Source organism: Rhinoraja longicauda, chromosome 4 (genome assembly GCF_053455715.1).
Source record: "Rhinoraja longicauda isolate Sanriku21f chromosome 4, sRhiLon1.1, whole genome shotgun sequence".
Taxonomy (NCBI): Eukaryota; Metazoa; Chordata; class Chondrichthyes; order Rajiformes; family Arhynchobatidae; genus Rhinoraja; species Rhinoraja longicauda.
Window position 1 is genome coordinate 56197439 of NC_135956.1, and position 20062 is coordinate 56217500.

Consider the following 20062-nt stretch of genomic DNA (forward strand, 5'->3'; position numbering starts at 1 on the left):
TTAGTATTTTCGTACCTCTTCTCACACTTTCTTTTCATCTCTGGCCTTTGCCCAACTACCTGCCCAATAAAACCACCCTCACTTGTATCCACCTATCACTCACCAGGTTTTGCCCTGACCCTACCTCTTTTCCAGCTTTCTTCCCCCATTCCCCACCCAATCAGTCCGAGGAAGGGTCCCAACCTGAAACGTCACCTGTCCATGTTCTCCATAGATGCTGCCTGAACCCGCTGAGTTTATCCATCATTTTGCGTCTCCTGGGGACGCCTCTCAGGAGGCCGCATCAACAGGCACCTCCCAGGAGGACGCAGAGAAGCAGGTAGGCGGAGCCCCGCGGGTCGGTGGAGGCCTGGGGCAATGCCGGCCCGGGGCCAGTGCCTGGATCGGTGCCGTGGAGGCATCAGAGGGGACCTGGTGGCGGTCGTCAAGGAGGATGGTGTGGCAGTCGGAGTTGGCGATCATTGAGGGCGCCAGCAGTCGAGGAGGGGCCACGTTGGATCTGGAAGATGCCGCCGGGAACGAAGGAGGACCCAGCACAGGAGAACTGCCGTGGGGGGAGGGGGTGAGAGGAACAAGGATTGCGATACTTTGTAACTTTGTCAGCGCCATTTATGTGGCGATTCTTTGCATACCTTGGGTATGCAAAACAAAGAATTTCATTGTGACTCATCACTTGTGACAATGATGCATTCATTCATTGTAAACAGCATCTGCAATTCGAGGTATCTCATCACACCATTTTAAAATCTCCCCATCATTGGTTTTCCTCTTCTACTCTGGCAATGATGTAGACCACGGGTGGACAAGCCTGATTCGTGAGAACACCGGAAATTAAACTGGCAATGGCACTGCTAACATTTTTCCTTGTTTACCAAGAGATCACACTCATTCCAACTATTTCCCCATAAAAAAAGAGGATGAGCTTCATTTTTGAAGATGGGCATGACAAGTTTGTCATGTAAACACTGTTTACATAAGCCACCAGATTTCAACTCTTGGACAAACTTTCATGCCCATCTTCAAAAATGAAGCTTATCCCATTAATTAACATACTTAAAGATACATTACATAAAAGTAATAATTTTCTAGAAAAAACAACTTCACCTGTTTTATTGAAAATATTATCCATGTTCTCCCAAGTTAATACAAATTTTAAAGCAAATTTAGTTTGTTAACAATCCTGGAACATGCTCCAACAGAAAATGTTACATTAAATTTCCTGGACTATGGTTCAGAACAAGAATTTAAAAATCTGATTTGGAAATACTATGACTTTCCCAAATAATAATTCATCCACATTCTGCCTTTCTCATGTAACTTCATTCCTCACTGTACCAGAATTACCCATTTTTTCCCAAAAGAGGCAATACTTTAATTTAATCTGAATGGCTTGCAACTCTAATCCTTTAATCTTCCTCTATTCCCTGCCCACTGAACCAGAGGTTCAAGTATCATTATTCCACATCTCCATCCAACTATACTGCTGAGCCATGACCCTCTTGTTCCCAGGTTTTCTCCTCCTCTGCATCTTGGACACAAAACCCACAATTATATACAGAACCAATGAACTGCAGATGGTGGTTTACAATAAAAGACCAAAACAGTTACTCTCGCACTCTATGTCTGTACAAATGATATTCAAGTTGATCCATGCCAAAAATCAAAGTCACAGCAGTAAGAACACATTGGTTAAATTTCCAATCAATACTGGATAGAAAGTTCATAAAAATTAAATTGAAGTCCTCTCTTACTTGCTTGACCGTGGAACCACCATGTCTGCTAGAGTTTCATATGTTTTTTCCCATTCAAGATAATTAATTCTAAGGAAAATAAAGAGCATTTTAATTAACATAGATTGGTTCCAGCACCGGGGGAATTTTTCCCCAGTTTTCTGATAATTAGAGTCAATGCTCAACAAACCAAACGGACACCTGTGCTGCACCCATTCTATGACAGTGCAATGTAAATAGGTCTACAGATAATATAAAGCTAGAGGGAAAAGGAAGTCGAGGAGATTTGTGAAGTAAATTAATAAATGAGTGGCAGAGAGCATAATAAAGAAAAAAATCAGGTTCTCTGCCCTTCGGTCACGAAAGAAAAACAATGTTTCTCAGGGAAAAAAAGTCTCTGTACATTAATAGGTTCCTCCATCCCTGCCACCAATGCAGTTAACTTTTCTCTGTCTCACACATCTGCATGTTACATGCTTGTAAAAGCGAACAAAATTACATTTATGATGAAATATTAACTGTCTTTACCACCCTCTTATCTAGCTCCATCATCCATTGTTGTAATTTACTCTCTCCTGGGTTACAACCCTTTACAGACTTCCCTTTTCACATCATTGCCCCATCTTCTCTACCGTCTTAAATATTTAAAAATTAGTTTATCTCCAACATTTTCTGATGGAAAATCTTTAGACAGAAACATTAACTTTTCCTCTCTCCATTGTTGATAATTCTAGACTTTTTCAAGAATTACCTGTTGTAACTCAGATTTCCAACAGCTATCTTCTTAGGCCCCCTCGGTCATGGCTGACCATGGGTGATGCATCCTAGTTGGCTGCTTGCTCCACACCTTGGCTAGAGCAGCGTCGCTTGTGGCTGAAGAGACCAATGCGGGAGTGACAGTCTCTGTCGCAAAGGTCACATTTGTGTGTGGTCTCTGGTTTGTTGAAGTTGCTGCACTCCTTTCTGCATGCTCACTTTTCTGCCGCTGCATTCATCAGTTTCCCTTCCCCCGTTTTGAGGTGTTGGTTCAGGGTACCTTTCCACCTCGTACGGTCAGCTGCAAGGCTCTCCCAGGACTCCACATCGATGTCGAGCGCCTGCAAATCTCTCTTGCAGACATCCTTGTAACGTAGCTGGGGGCGGCCGATGGTTCTCCTCCCAGATGTTAGCTCTCCATAGAGGATGTCTTTTGGAATACGGCCATCCTCCATACAGTGGACATGGCCCAGCCACCGCAGTCTGCGGTGCCTGAGTAGAGTGTACATACTCGGAAGGCCAGCGCGAGACGGAATCTCGGCATTGGACACTCTGTCTTGCCAGGATATACCCAGGATGCGGCGGATGCTTCTAAGGTGGAAGGTGTTGAGTCTTCTCTCCAGTCTGGCATATGTAGTCCATGTCTCACTGCCGTACAGCAGCGTGCTGTTGGCACAGGCGTTGTAGACTGCTATCTTTGACTTCACTGTCAGCTTTGGTACTGTCAGCTATAGTATTGAGAATAACAGCCTAAACATTTTCTATGATTGCTTCTTCCTATAAAAACCATTGCCAAACTATGCAAATTAAGCTTTAAAATTTAGATGCATACAGAACATTTCTTACTTGGGCACAACTACCAACAATGTAATAAGATATTCAGAATCCAGTATGAAGTCGTCCTTCTTCACAATATCCGCAAGACTTCTTGTCATCAAACTTCCACTACAAATGAGCACACACAATGGCAACAAAAGTTAGAGATGCAGTTCTCCTGGCAAAAACCATACAACATACATTGAAATAACTATACCCCATAAACAGCATTTAACTTTAAGGGCTGTTGAAGAACAAAAGTGGGAGAACCAAGGAAAATTCTCAATTGTAAATTACATGGCAAGTGAAAAGCCCATCATGTATAACTGTAGTTTTAATAATATAATCAAAAAAGAACTTACACATTCTTCCTCTCTAGATTCTGCAAGTTTCCTTTCAGATTGTTATATGCTGATGCTCTTGCTTTTAGATCATTGTCAATCTGTGATACTTGCTGCAAACAACATTAATTAGTCAATGATTATTCACATGAACATCCGAAAATGTTGAAGTTTACAGAGTAAATCAATGTCTTCCTGCTTTCATAGCCACAATAAAAATTCAAAGTATGATACCTAATCAGGATTTTGCCTGGGGTAAAAAAAAAAAAATTAGACCTACTCAGATATTGACCATAACAACAAATGTCCAAAATAGCGAGACACACAAAAGAACTTGAAAATCTTATTAGTACCAATTTCTTTGGTGCTCTCCTGTATTAACATTGAGCAGCCTGCCTTTTCATAGCACTTGGGAATTTATGCTGTGAACATACTCAAAATACCCTATATTTGCTGAAATCTTGCGTAAAGCACAAAGGCCTGGGGTAACTCAGTGGGTCAGGCAACATCACTAGAGGGGATGGATAGGTGACTTTTGGATTGGGACTCTTCTTCACCAATTTTGATCAGTACGTCAACCTAATTTGCACTCTGCTTCGTGGTGAAATTAGAGCCTTGGATTCTTTTCATCAAAGAAGACAAAAAGAACTTTCAGGAAGATTCGGGTAATAAATCAATTCTTCCACTTATTGGGAAAGGACAGACGTATGATGCAACAGGAAAGCATTGTATTATTGAAAATTATTGGGAGATTCTGATGCTTAATAGCATGTAGAACAGTGCAACTCACATAAGACACAACATGCTGCAATAATTCAGTGCGTCAGGCAACATCTCTGAAGAACATGGACAGGTGACGTTGCAGGTCGGGACCCAAACCAGAAACTGGGTCCCGACCCGCAACATCACCTATCCATGTTTTCCAAAGATACAGCATTTTGTCTCTTTCCTTGGTAAACCAGCATCTGTTGTTCCTTGATTCTACAGTGTAACTCACATGACTGGCACTCCACCCTATACATACATTCCCACTCTACCAGCACATGTTGACTGCTACATACCCCACCTACAAAATACAATGCTATTCCGACAACACCACTCAAACCAAGGATGACAAGCTCAGAAGGTATATGGAAATGCCACAACTTGCAAGCTGCCTTCCAATTCACAATTATTTCTTCACTGACAGGTCTAAATCCAAGAAATCCATTTCCAATATTGTTGAGAGAATAGCTTCTTCAGAATCAAAACATCAACAAAATATCTTCACTTTGAGCATTACAATTTAATTTGTTATTTCCTCTCCTCAAATAGTATAAGAATTGGGACAAGCCTGAAATATTCACAAATACCACAAGGTCCTAAAACAAACCATAGGATTTATATTAAAAGTTATGTTAGGTGCAAGAAATAATCTAGAGACACCAACCTTAGTGATGATCTCAGAAATGTTTTTTAGAGACTGTTTGATTGGATACTTTGCCATGTCCCATTGAAACCTTGTGATATAGGTGACCAAGTCAACTAAAAGAAAGAAACATAGTTTTAAAAATATGATTAAAAGCTTTGGCTTTCATTGGAACAATGTTTGGGTAAGTTTAACAATGGTAAGAAATGCAAGGTGTGCATTTCCAATATTGCAGCAATGAACAATACAAGAACACTACATAGATTAGAAATAGTTACACAAATACTCTGTGCTCATTTAAAATATTTTGATTGAGGTCAAAAAACACTCCACACAGTTATAAAATGATTGGGCTGGAGCGACCACTTTGACCTGGCCCAGTCTTTGTGTTTGCCTGCTGTGGGATTCTAGAATTTACAGTGATCTTTTACAGACAAGTGGCTCCAAGCAATCCCAAGGCCTCGCCGACATGGCCATTTAATGAAATGGCACAAAACGGCCAGTAGGCCCAAACTGCTAAAAGAGAGACACCTAATGGCCTTCTAACAGTAGTACATGCCTTATCCATTGTTTCAACGTGTCATTGGAAACAATTTTTTTTAAACCAAATGAAAAAAATTACTATGATTTTTCACACACATTCAACAAGTTAAAACAAGATATTCTTACTTCAAAGAAAGTTAAAAACATTTCATGAAAGGTAAGAATCCATTAAAAAGAAAAAGATGAGGGAGGTAGCTGCTGTTTATTCACTTGGCAAGATGGATTTTAAAACATTCTTAAAAGCACATGTATTTGTATTTTAAAGCAAGCTGGTTTAAAGGGGAAATTAAAAAAACTGATTGGTTTCATAGTACATCACTTCTGTCTTGCTCAATCATTTTATAAATTATCATTTACTCTATTTTTAATCAATCATGCCAATTATAAAGAGCTTTGCAACATCTTCCATTTATATAGCATCTAAACATTACATAATGTATCCAAGTGCGTCGCAAATGAAAATTTGCACTAAATCACATTTTTGGCAGATGGCTAATGAATACAACTCATAAATACTTTTAAAACATAGTTACTAACAATCCATTGGCATACATGAAGAAGGGACCGTACTCTACATTACAATTATGCCACTGAATTCCTTGCACACAAAATGTTCCCCCCACATTCAACAGCAATCACTCTTCGATGTTTTCATTAGCTGGAAAGACCGTTGGAATATCCTGTGTTTGAGAAAGACACTACCAATGAAAGTCCTTTATAATTTGAGGCTACAATTGGAGCCTATATTTAACTTTTCATCCAGGATAATCCAGGAATGTTAGCGTAGGTAATTTACTCAAATCCCAAGATTGAAACTATAACCCACAACCTCCTGGCTAAGAGTGGCAGAATATTATTTTTGAGCCACACCAAGCAAAAATCAAATACATTACAATGCAGTTGAACAGTATAACCAACATGTAATTCAAAATTAGTGACTATTGCAAAACTGAGAGGAAAGGTTATAAATTGACAAATTACAAAAAGGTATGCCACAAAAATAAAGTGACATTTAAATGGACATGTACAAAAGCAAAGCATAGGACAAAAGCTAAAGGAGACATCACATTTTATCCCACAGATGGTATTAAAAATAGCTGAGCAAAAAAGATTTTAAAAAAGGTCAAGGGGATTATTGGATTTTGTACTGTTTTGCAAATCACACTGTAGTAATCTACAAAGCAAGTAGGTTTCTCAGCTGTAGAGTTAAAAGAACACTATCAAATCTGTAAGAAGGAACTGCAGATGCTGGTTTGAACCAAAGGTAGACACAAAAAGCTGGAGTAACTCAGTGGGACAGGTAGCATCTCTGGAGAGAAGGAATGGGTGACGTTTCGGTCAAGACCTGAAACGTCACCATTCCTTCTCTCCAGAGATGCTGCCTATAGTTACTCCAGCTTTTTGTGTCTATCTTCACTATCAAATCTAGCCAGACAGCAAGTAAGTAAGAGTTATTATATATTAAACCAACCACATGGAGCACAAGTTGTGTAGGAAAATACATAGCACAAAGTCAACCTGGTAAAACATTAAGCTACGACTGATGGCAAGAGATCGTCACAAAAGTAAACAAAAGATGAAACCTGTTTCCAGATAAAACAGTGGAAGGCAGTAACTCGAGAATCACTTTAGATTTGAATATTGAGAGACAGACTGCAATACTTGATTTTGGATAGTACAGTTTAGCCATTTTTTCTACTTTGAGCAAAAGCTTTTCTAACACCCAAAACACTATTCATTAATTTAATAATAGCTCTGCATATGCAAAAGTCATTATGGAATCATAGACAGCTAGAGTCTTTCGGAATTGACCTTGAAAGGCAAATCTTAGTCAGTAATACTGGGACCCATATATAAAATTTCTCTATTAAGCATTCTACCTAAATTACAAAAATCCAATGACATGAGACACACTCTGTTATTCAAATTCATACAATACATAGTTACCCCATTTGATTGATAAGTTTTAAATGCTGCTGAAAATTCATTTTCAGACAACAACTGGGGTACATGAGTATAGTATTGAAAGCATCTGCACCTCTGTAATGGGAATAAAATTAGCAGTGAAATATCCTAACAAGTAGTCCCAAGAACAGAAGGTGAAGATTTCAGTGTCATCGTTATCTCGAGAAATAGTTTAACCTTAAGTCATTTGCATTTGTGGACTGCTCTTAATGGTTGCTCCCAACAGCAAGTTCTGTTTTTATTTGTTTTCCAGCATCTGTACTATTTTGCTTTGAGATAGGTAAAGAGGTGATAAATTAGCAGGACCTAACATAAGTCAGAGTATGGTAGTATTTTCCAAAGTAGGCAATTACAATGTGAAGAATAACAGCTTGCGTGGAAAATATTTGAATTGTTGCCCAAGACTAATATGGTTAAATTTTAAAGAGTAAAGTAGAGTGTCTATGTAAAGTGGAGTTTGAGATTGGAATTTCAGCTCTTGGTCAAAATGAACATCGAGACTGCAAACAGTTCCGGTTTAGTCATAGCCAAGCTGATATTATTGTCAACAGCACAATGAAATCAAGGACAATGGTTAAGGAGACTGATTGCAGTTGGAGGGCAAGAAGGGAGGAACGAGGGATGATGGTGGAGTAAGGGGCAGCTGCTGGCTCAAGAAAATATTGCTAGATATCGTAAACAAGCAGTAAAGTAAATTGGAAAAAGGCGTTTACTTCCATGTACCAATAACAGGTTTTCGTATGGGACAATGAAAGTCATTGAAAATGTTATCATTCCCTTGTCAAAGTCAGTTTAAACTGTGAGTATAGTTCAGATAAATCTCAGCATTATCCCTGCATAGTAACTATTTAAAATATTCCATGACTACTAACAATAGAAGTAACCTAACAGATTAAATAATAACTTGGTTTAATCATTGTATGTGCATATACCAAGGCCCAATGTTATCAGTGTGTAGGAAAGAACTGCAGATGCTGGTTTAAATCGAGAGGAATTAAATTAAAGGAATGGGTGACCTTTCGGGTCGAGACTGTTCTTCGATCTGAAGAAGGGTCTCGACCCAAAACGTCATACATTCATTCCTTCTCTCCAGAGATGCTGCCTGTCCTGCTGAGTTACTCCAGCATTTTGTGTCTACCCAGTGTTATCATCTGTGACCAGGTTCAAATAGACATGGACAAACTACTCACTTACGCTACTGACTCCCTATCGGGCACTTAAAAACTGCTTAAGTGACAAGTACAAACATGTATGGATCAATATGTGCTTGCTGAAATAAAATACATTTTAGCAGGAAGAACCTGGATGTTCTATGTTAATTCAGTTAATTCAGAATATGATCACAGTAAGGGAGGCACCAACTCATGAAACACAAGTTAAGAAATCCCCACTGAAGGTGACATTTTGGATTCTGCATTTAATACACTAAACTGCAAAATAACCAAACCTGACATTAATCCCCAATTAACTTATTTCACACTAACCCAATAGCGCAGTAGCTGCCTGACAAAGTGCAAGCAAATAAATCAGTCAAAACAAAATTTGTGTGCAAATAACAATTTGGTGATAGATATTGCAGTTTTAGACTTTATTCAAACCCAAAGTTCAAGCAACTGCAATGGCAAACCTGAGATGGGCTGTGAAGCTTATGTTAGGCTTTAGAAAGATTAAATCTGGTTTTATATCTCCACATTATACATTAAAGTTTGGTGAACCAGCCAAGAATGGTTCTGTTCATCACACATATGCTGCTATGTCCCAAATCACAATTACTGCAACATTAAGGCTATCTTCTATTTGCTCACCATTTCGATTTGACAAGTACCACTTCACTTAAAGCAATATCATAAACAAGACGACCATGTATCTGAATGCTACATAATTTATACATCTAAAAAAAAATGACAAAAACATTAAATTGCACAGAGCTGACAGATTTATCCTTGTGCACAATGATAACAAATAAACGTATTTATCGGATGTGTTAGAAGATCTTTGATAACTAATACTGCTATGAGAGCATCCGAATCATAGACATTTCCAAGCAAGCAATGACCTACCACCTCTCACCGAATAGAAAGCCAGAAATCGGGAGCAGCGACTGCAAACAATAGCTCAACGCTGAAGGTCTAATCTAGGTGAAACACGAAGTAACTCATAAAAATGAATAGACTATTTTCCAGGAGACATCTTAATACTTGTTCACCGCCAGGAAAGACCAGAAACACTGCTGGGCTACCTACTTTAGATAGTTCCTCTGTCCCTCCCCCTTCCCAGATCTCCCTCTATCTTCCTGTCTCCACCTATATCCTTCCTTTGTCCCGCCCCCCTGACATCAGTCTGAAGAAGGGTCTCGACCCGAAATGTCACCCATTCCTCTCTCCCGAGATGCTGCCTGACCTGCTGAGTTACTCCAGCATTTTGTGAATAAAAACCTTTGATTTGTACCAGCATCTGCAGTTATCTTCTTATACCTACTTCATGACAAGCTTTGCAAAGATAGAAGATCTTACAAGACCAATTTCATCTTCACCAAGTGGACTGACTGATTGTTATAAATGCTCATTGGTCATTGAACAACCCATGGCTAGATGTTACACTTCATTCCAAACACATCCAACTACATGCATCAATCACCACTACACATGGTGGCACATGAACAAAAAAAACTTGCCTATTCTATTTCATGTCCAGTGGTATATATATATAATATATATATATATAGTATGTTAAAAATCTGATGGCAATAAATATAGTCCCAACTCCCAATACCAACTGTTGGCAGCACAGTGGCATAGCGCTGGAGTTACTACCTTACAGCACCAAAGATCATGACTTGGTGCTATCTGGATGGAGTTTGTACGTTCTATCTGTGACTACGTGGATTTTCTCTGCATGCTCCAGTTTTCTCCCATGTTAAAAGATGTGCAAGTTTGTAGGTTAACTGACTTCTGTAAATGATCCCTAGTGTGAAGGATAGAACATGTGTACAGGTGATCATTACTCGGTGCGGACTTGGTAGGCCTGTTTCCATCTTGTATCTCTAAGCTAAACTAAACCAATTAAAACCATTCCAGCCTTGTACAGTGCATTCAGAAAGTATTCAGATCCCTTCACTTTTTCCACATTTTGCTACGTTACAGCCTTATTTTAAAATGGATTAATTTTTGTTTAATCATCAATCTACACACAATATCCCATAATAAAAAAGCAAAAACAGGTGTTTCGAAATTTTTGCAAAGTAATTAAAAAGAAATAACTGGAATATCACATTTACATAAGTATTCAGACCCTTTGCTATGTCACTCAAAATTGAGCTTATCATATCATATCATATATATACAGCCGGAAACAGGCCCTTTCGGCCCTCCAAGTCCGTGCCGCCCAGCGATCCCCGTACATTAACACTATCCTACACCCACTAGGGACAATTTTTACATTTACCCAGCCAATTAACCTACATACCTGTACGTCTTTGGAGTGTGGGAGGAAACCGAAGATCTCGGAGAAAACCCACGCAGGTCACGGGGAGAACGTACAAACTCCTTACAGTGCAGCACCCGTAGTCAGGATCGAACCTGAGTCTCCGGCGCTGCATTCGCTGTAAAGCAGCAACTCTACCGCTGCGCTACCGTGCCGCTTATGTTCATCCTGTTTCCATTGATTATCCTTCAGATGTTTCTACAACTTGATTGGAGTCCACCAGGGTAAATTAAATTGATTGGACATGATTTGGAAAGGCACACACCTGTCCATATAAGGTCCCACAGTTGACAGTGTGTCAGAGCAAAAACCAAGCCATGAAGACGAAGGAATTGTCCGTAGACCTCCGAGACAGGATTGTGTCGAGACACAGATCTGGGGAAGGGTATAAAACAATTTCTCCAGCATTGCAGGTCCCGAAGAGCATGGTGGCCTCAGACATTCTTAAATGGAAGAACTTTGGAACCACCAGGACTCTTCATAGAGCTGGCCATCCGGCCAAACTGAGCAATCGGGGGAGAAGGCCCTTGGTCAGGCAGGTGACCAAGAACACGATGGTCACTCTGACAGAGCCCCAGAGTTCCTCTGTGAAGATGGGAGAACCTTCCAGAAGGACAACTATATCTGTAGCACTCCACCAATCAGGCCTTTATGGTAGAGTGGCCAGACGGAAGCCAATCCTCAGTGAAAGGCACATGACAGCCCGCTTGTAGTTTGCCAAAAGGCACCTAAAGGACTCTCAGACCATGAGAAACAAGATTCTCTGGTTTGATGAAACCAAGATTGAACTCTTTGCCCTGAATGCCAACCGTCATCGCTCATCACCTGGCCAATACCATACCTATGGTAAAGCATGCTGGTAGCAGCATCATGTTGTGGGGATGTTTTTCAGCGGCAGGAACTGGGAGACTAGTCAGGATCGAGGGAAAGATGAACTGAGCAAAGTACAGAGAGATCCTCGATGAAAACCTGCTCCAGAGCGTTTTGGACCTGACTGGGGCGGAGGTTCACCTGCCAACGGGACAACGACCCTAAGCACACAGCCAAGACAACGCAGGAGTGGCTTCGTGACAATTCTGTGAATGTCCTTGAGTGGCCCAGCCAGAGCCCGGACTTGAACCTGATCGAACATCTCTCGAGGGACCTGAAAATAGCTGTGCATCGACACTCCCCATCCAACCTGACAGAGCTTGAGAGGATCTGCAGAGAAGAATGGGGAAAATTACCCAAATACAGATGTGCCAAGCTTGTAGCGTCATACCCAAGAAGACTTGAGGCTGTAATCGCTGTCAAAGGTGCCTCAACAAAGTATTGAGTAAAGCGTCTGAATACTTATGTAAATGTGATATCAGTTATTTCTTTTTAATTACTGCAAAAATTTCTAAACACCTGTTTTTGCTTTTTTATTATGGGGTATTGTGTGTAGATTGGTGATTAAAAAATGAATTTAATCCATTTTAAAATAAGGCTGTAACGTAGCAAAATGTGAAGGGGTCTGAATACTTTCTGAATGCACTGTACACCAGTTTCAGAGTAGCTATAGCTGAAGCAGTGTTGGAATCTGTTAAAAAAATGGTAACATGAATACCCACAAGAGAACTGCAATTGCCATGATGTTCGAGCTGGGCCAGAATGCTCTCGTCACTTAAAACTATTTCCAAAGCTGAGCCACAGAAGTCGAGCATCATGGTTTCAGGAAAAAAACTACAGCCAGTGTTTTACTTGACAAAGGAAGAAGCTTCTTGAAGAATATAAAAAAAAGTTGACCAGCGCAGTTGGAGTAATGGCATGCTTCTCGTGGAGGATGTGGAAGATCAGGGACACTAGAAGTGTCCCCGATGACTACACATGGCAAAAGCACATCCAGCTCCTGAAGGGAGGGAACTGTAGCTGCACCCGAACAACCTAAGGATGATCCGCACGTCCAATCGCTATATCCAAAGTCAGTTATAAAAGGGGTCCTTTAAAACACAGGTTTACTGTATTCACTCATGCATGGCAAAATTTAATTCCAATAATGTGTTTAAAAAGGATTGGAACCAAAAATGTGCAAAATGTTTCAATTGTTTTCTATTTACCTCCACTGGCCAGAAGGTTTTCTTGCACTTTGTCTCTACTGTCTTCCAACACATCAGCCATATACTGGGCCACTTTCTTCACCACACTGAAAACATCAAACAGATCATGGGTTATAGATTTAAATAATACATTAGGACAGATATACTACCCTCTGCTATTTTCCCCCCAGTGAGCTGCCTAATGAAATACAGCATTTTGAATGCATAAATGCAGTGACAATTGCTAACTAATGTAAAACAGTACAAGGCCAAGAGTAAAAAATGCCACCAAAACTGAATTCAACTGGTAATCAGTGTGCCAGGGAATAGAACAAAAGATTGAGTTGTAAAAATCCATCCAGTTCACCCATTTCCTTTGGAGAACTGTGTAAAAAAAATAATCTGCAGATTCTGGAAATCTAAAATAAAAACAGAAAATACTTAGCAAGTTAGCATCTGTGGAAAGAGAAACCAAAGTCTCTCATCATTTTAAATGAGGGGGAATGATCTTCCTCATGTCAACCTTGGTAAAAAAACAATAAATAAGTCTCAAGATGATATTATTTTTACGCTTGCCAATTTACTACCTATTTCAACAACATTTTATGGTGGAATGACATCTCATGGCAGAATGATAAGCAAGAATAACTGACGTCACCCAGTCAGTGGAAAGACAATACATGATTACATTCAAGCCATTTACAGTAGTATGCGCCTCAAGAAGGCAGCTAATATCAAAGACCCACACCACCCAGGCCACGCTATCAAGAAGGTACAGTAACCCGAGAACTGTTATCACAATTCTTTCGTTTCTAAGCATTAGGATTGGCGATTGCTGTCAGAATAGTGTGGTGGATACATGCAATCGCAAATTCTCATCTCATAAGAACCATTTTATCCCTTTGATCAGAGGTTCCAGTTGCCTTTTGTTGCACCACAATCAGTTCAAACCGTTGAACAAAGGGATTGACAATAAAGCCACCGATGGGGTTATGTGATACTCTGTTCTGGACCATTTTGGAAAATACATTACAGCTACTTCAGCTACGATTGTGAGACAATGTAAATTTATATCAAAGCATAACTGAAATGCTAGGAGTTCAATCAGTTGACAAGCATAATTTCAGCATTTAAAACAATATTCTGAGAAACATTTTGCCTTGTCATGTTGAGTTTTGCACGTCTTCTAAGTCACGAGGTCAGTCGAACAGTTATAGTGTGGCCAAATTCTCACCAGGTCATACCTTATAGCCCAACAATCTTTGCAATAGTTAAATTTTAGGGTTTAAAAATTAGAGTGAATATGAATATTTATTTGTGATATGCACCAGTTAAGCACTGGAAACAAGAAAGTCTGGCTTGCTGCAGTATTGCAGGCACATTAGCCACAACAACGATAGCAAATAAATATACAATAAATCAGATATTCTAAGTAAATCTTAAAATGCAAAAAACTAAAAAGCATCAGACTTGGGTCTGAGTTAGTGTCCTGACCCGAAACATCACCCATCCTTTTCGCTCCAGAGATGCTGACTAAACTGCTGAGTTACTCCAGCACTTTGTGTCAATCTTTGGAATATACCAGCATCTGCAGTTCCTTTATACACATAATAAATGTGCATATAGTGAAATAATTATCGACAGTACCAGTTTCAGACAAGATTTTTCATTGTACCTATACCTTATTATACTTGTGCATATGCCAAACTCGATGTGTTTTGACTTATAGCCATTTCACAACTAATTCTCCCACATCTGTGTCTCATCAGTAAATTTATCAACCATACCTATTTGGCCTTCATCCAAATCATGCTGAGCCAAGTCAGCATGTCAAGCCCAACCTAAATCACATTATTACTAAGCCACATAAACCCAACCAGAACTTAACCCACAGGGCTGGGTTCTGAAGGGTCCAACTCAAATAGCCACTCCAAAGAGAACTGCACACATCCACAATTAACCATCTATCTACATGTACAATTTAATTATTACCAGTTTTTTTTCTATTTTTAACTAAATGCTTCCAAGAGAACCACCCAGAACTACTATATATATAGGTATTAATAATGTCTCATCAATGAACTTACCCCTCAATAAATGAGTCCAACTTGGCTAGCTCATCAGATAATCCCACCAAGACATCTAACGTTCCAACCTATTGGAAGGATGAAAATTTCATGTTAAAAGGTGTAGAAAATTAATTGACAGCATTATAAAAAGATTAAGGTCCTAATGAGTAGGTAAATCCCTGGGCAATTATGGGTGTTTTTCTAAAAAAGTTCCCACTTTCAGCATTTCTGTACTTTGTCCACAACATGCCACCATAGCAATATAAATTAAATTTGAGAATTTCATGTTCAGAAGATTTTCTCTTTAGTAACAGCCACTCCACTAACTTCTGCCTCCCGACTCTCTTGAATTTCAGACATGTTGCTGGTGTCTTTCTCTGTGAAGACTGATGCAAAAAAAAAATTCAATTCTGCTGCCATTTCTTTATTCCTCATTATCACTTCTCCAGCATCATTTCCCAGTGGTTCAATGTCCACTCATGCCTCTCTCTTACTCTTTAGATATCTGAAGAAATTTTACCTATCTTCTTTTATCTTATTGGCTAGCTTGCTTCCATATTTCATCTTTTCTCCCCATATTGCTTTTTTAGTTACTTCTGTTGGTATTTTAAAAACTTCCCAATCATTTAGCTTCCCACTAATCTTTGCAATATTATATGCCTTCCCTTTTAGTTTTATGCTGTCTTTGACTTCCCTTGTCAGCCAGTCACCTCAATCTCCCCTTAGAATCTTTCTTCCTCCTTGGGATTAAAAAATCCTGTAAATTCCCAATTATTCCTACAAACTCAGCCATTGCTCCTCCACCATCATTCCTGCTAGAGTCCTTTCCCAATCAACTTTAGCCTGCTCCTCCCTCATGCCTCTATCGTCACATTTACTCAACCATACCGAAAAATCTGTTTTCATCTCCCTCTCAAACTGTAGGTTTATTACACAATACCAAATACAGAATTGGCTTTTCCCTAGTAGACTCGACTACAAGCTGCTCTAAGAAGCCATTTCGTAGGCACGGTACAAATTCCTTCTCTTGGGATCCAGTACCAACCTGATTTTCCCAGTCTACCTGCATGTTGGCATGTCGCAAATGTAATGCTACGGTGGTTATGGGAGATTTCAACATGCAGGTAGACTGGGAAAATCAGGATGATAATGGACCCCAGGAAAGAGAGTTTGTGGAGTGTCTCCGAGATGGATTCTTACAACAGCTTGTACTGGAGCCTACTAGGGAGAAGGCAATTCTGGATTTAGTGTTGTGTAATGAACCTGATCTGATAAGGAGACTCGAGGTAAAAGAGCCATTAGGATGGAGTGATCACAATATGACAAGTTTTACTCTGCAAATTGAGAGGGAGAAGGGAAAATCGGAAGTGTCAGTATTACAATATAGCAAAGGGGATTACAGAGGCATGAGGCAGGAGCTGGCCAGAATTGACTGGAAGGAGGCCCTAGCAGGGAAGACGGTGGAACAGCAATGGTAGGTATTCCTGGGAATATTGCAGAAGTTGCAGGATCAATTTATCCCAAAGAGGAGGAAAGATTCTAAGGGGAGTAAGAGGCACCCGTGGCTGACAAGGGAAGTCAAGGACAGCATAAAAATAAAAGAGAAGTACAACAAAGCAAAGAAGAGTGGGAAGCCAGAGGATTGGGACTCTTTTAAAGAGCAACAGAAGATGACTAAGAAGGCAATACGGGGAGAAAAGACAAGGTACGAGGGTAAACTAGCCAATAATATAAAGGAGGATAGTAAAAGCTTTTTTAGGTATGTAAAGAGGAAAAAAATAGTCAAGGCAAATGTGGGTCCCTTGAAGACAGAAGCGGGGGAATTTATTATGGAGAACAAGGAAATGGCAGACGAGTTGAACCGGTATTTTGGATCTGTCTTCACTAAGGAAGATACAAGCAATCTCCCAAATGTTCTAGTGGCCAGAGATCCTAGGTTGACGGAGGAACTGAAGGAAATCCACATTAGGCAAGAAATGGTGTTGGGTAGACTGATGGGACTGAAGGCTAATAAATCCCCAGGGCCTGATGGTCTGCATCCCAGAGTACTTAAGGAGGTGGCGCTAGAAATTGTGGATGCATTGGTGATCATTTTCCAATGTTCTATAGATTCAGGATCAGTTCCTGTGGATTGGAGGGTAGCTAATGTTGTCACACTTTTTAAGAAAGGAGGGAGAGAGAAAACGGGAAATTATAGACCAGTTAGTCAGACATCAGTGCTGGGGAAGATGCTGGAGTCAATTATAAAAGACGAAATTGCGGAGCATTTGGATAGTAGTAACAGGATTGTTCCGAGTCAGCATGGATTTACGAAGGGGAAATCATGCTTGACTAATCTTCTGGAATTCTTTGAGGATGTAACTAGGAAAATTGACAGGGGAGAGCCGGTGGATGTGGTGTACCTTGACTTTCAGAAAGCCTTTGACAAGGTTCCACATAGGAGATTAGTGGGCAAAATTAGAGCACATGGTATTGGAGGTAGGGTACTGACATGGAAATTATACAAAGCTGGGTGGTAGTGTCAACTGTGAGGAAGATGCTATGAGGTTGCAGGATGACTTGGACAGGTTGTGTGAGTGGGCGGAAGCATGGCAGATGCAGTTTAATGTGGATAAGTGTGAGGTTATCCACTTTGGCGGTAAGAATAGGAAGGCAGAGTATTATCTGAATGGTGTCAATTTAGGAAACGGGGACGCACAACGAGATCTGGGTGTCCTAGTGCATCAGTCACTGAAAGGAAGCATGCAGGTACAGCAGGCAGTGAAGAAAACCAATGGAATGTTGGCCTTCATAACAAGAGAAGTTGAGTATAGGAGCAAAGAGGTCCTTCTGCAGTTGTACAGGGCCCTAGTGAGACCGCACCTGGAGTACTGTGTGCAGTTTTGGTATCCAAATTTGAGGTAGGATATTCTTGCTATTGAGGGCGTGCAGCGTAGGTTTACTAAGTTAATTCCTGGAATGGCGGGACTGTCATATGTTGAAAGACTGGAGCGACTAGGCTTGTATACACTGGAATTTAGAAGGATGAGAGGAGATCTTATCGAAACGTATAAGATTAGTAAGGGGTTGGACACGTTAGAGGCAGGAAACAAGTTCCCAATTTTGGGGGAGTCCAGAACAAGGGGCCACAGTTTAAGAATAAGGGGTAGGCCATTTAGAACTGAGATGAGGAAAAACATTTTCAGTCAGAGTTGTGAATCTGTGGAATTCTCTGCCTCAGAGGGCAGTGGAGGCCAATTCTCTGAATGCATTCAAGAGAGAGCTAGATAGAGCTCTTAAGGATAGCGGAGTCAGGGGTTATGGGGAGAAGGCAGGAACTGGGTATTGATAGAGAATAATCAGCCATGATCACATGAATGGCGGTGCTGGCTCGAAGGGCCAAATGGCCTCCTCCTGCTCCTATTGTCTATATCGAAATCCCCATGACCACAGTAACATTGCATTTTCATACATGCTGATTGCATCTCCTGATTTAATTCGTTCCCGAAATCCTTGCTACTTTTCTTAGGCATGTATGCAACTTCCATCAGGGTCTTTTTACCCTTGCAGTTTCTTAGGTCTCCTCACTAGGATTCTACATTCTCTGATCCTATGTCATCCCTTGCAAAGGACTGAGCTTCATTCCTGACCAGCAGAGCTACCCCAACTGCAAATCCAATTTGCAGGAATCTGAACTTTCTAATTCTTAAATTCCCTTCCTAATTCTCAAATTCATGTATCAAAATATTTTGGGGGGCAAGTTTGTTTACAAGCCCCGCAAAATAATAACTGTCAGGGACAAAAACACAATCCTTCCACATCACACAGTAATGAAAATATCAAATTTTAATTAAAATTAAAATGAATTGAGCATCTCGACACTGCAGGAAATCATTTGGCCATGAGGAAATTTAATGTTCACATATGGATTCCAAAAGTCATATTGTCCAGGATCATTAGTTTAGGTTGTACAAAACATTAAGTTTCAGAGGGAAAGATTTTTTTTGCATTGCTTGGGTGAGTCTGCTTCAGTAGGGGAGAGATTTCCTCAGCGCCAAGGATGAATGCAGCATGAGCAGCAAAAATAGAATATACTAAATCGAAAAGTATTCAAATATTGGGAAGGGCAGCATTTATTGTCCATTCCTATTTGCTCAAGTACTTGCACTGTCATTGTTACCAAGTTTAAAAAAAAATACAAGCATGCGTCAATACAGTAAACCCTCGGTATAATGGATGGGGAGTGGTGTCCATTATTACAGATTATTCGTTATAACTGAGTAAGGCATTATCATTGTATGTTATTGAAACAAAGAACTGCAAATAATGGTTAGTACATGAAAAGAGACAAAAGCTTGAGAACATGTATAGATGACACCGGGTCCCTTCTTCACTAATTCAGTCTGTGTTACACCAGCACCCAATGTCATTTCATGGGAAGCAAGCAGGTACAGCAGGCCGTGAAGAAAGCCAATGGAATGTTGGCCTTCATAACAAGAGGAGTTGAGTATAGGCGCAAAGAGGTCCTTCTGCAGGGTCCTAGTGAGACCGCACCTGGAATACTGTGTGCAGTTTTGGTCTCCAAATTTGAGGAAGGATATTCTTGCTATTGAGGGAGTGCAGCGAAGGTTTACTAGGTTAATTCCCGGAATTGCGGGACCATCATATGTTGAAAGACTGGAGCGACTAGGCTTGTATACACTGGAATTTAGAAGGATGAGAGGAGATCTTATCGAAACGTATAAGATTATTAAGGGGTTGGACACGTTAGAGGATAGAAACATGTTCCCAATGTTGAGGGAGTCCAGAACAGGGGGCCACAGTTTAAGAATAAGGGGTAGGCCATTTAGAACTGAGATGAGGAAAAGCTTTTTCAGTCAGAGTTGTGAATCTGTGGAATTCTCTGCCTCAGAAG

The 20062-nt window shown here is 40.2% G+C and overlaps 1 protein-coding gene across 1 annotated transcript in view; it reads right to left on the bottom strand.

The window, feature by feature from the left end:
- Positions 1-20062, bottom strand: part of atp6v1c1a (ATPase H+ transporting V1 subunit C1a) — a 40143-nt gene that overhangs the window by 12037 nt on the left and 8044 nt on the right. The window contains exons 3-8 of the mRNA XM_078397762.1: positions 15187-15254; positions 13121-13206; positions 5073-5167; positions 3665-3756; positions 3333-3431; positions 1752-1820 (exon numbers count right to left, since the gene is read on the bottom strand). Of these exons, the coding sequence (XP_078253888.1) occupies positions 1752-1820; positions 3333-3431; positions 3665-3756; positions 5073-5167; positions 13121-13206; positions 15187-15254 (509 nt within the window). The remainder of the gene's footprint in view (positions 1-1751; positions 1821-3332; positions 3432-3664; positions 3757-5072; positions 5168-13120; positions 13207-15186; positions 15255-20062) is intronic.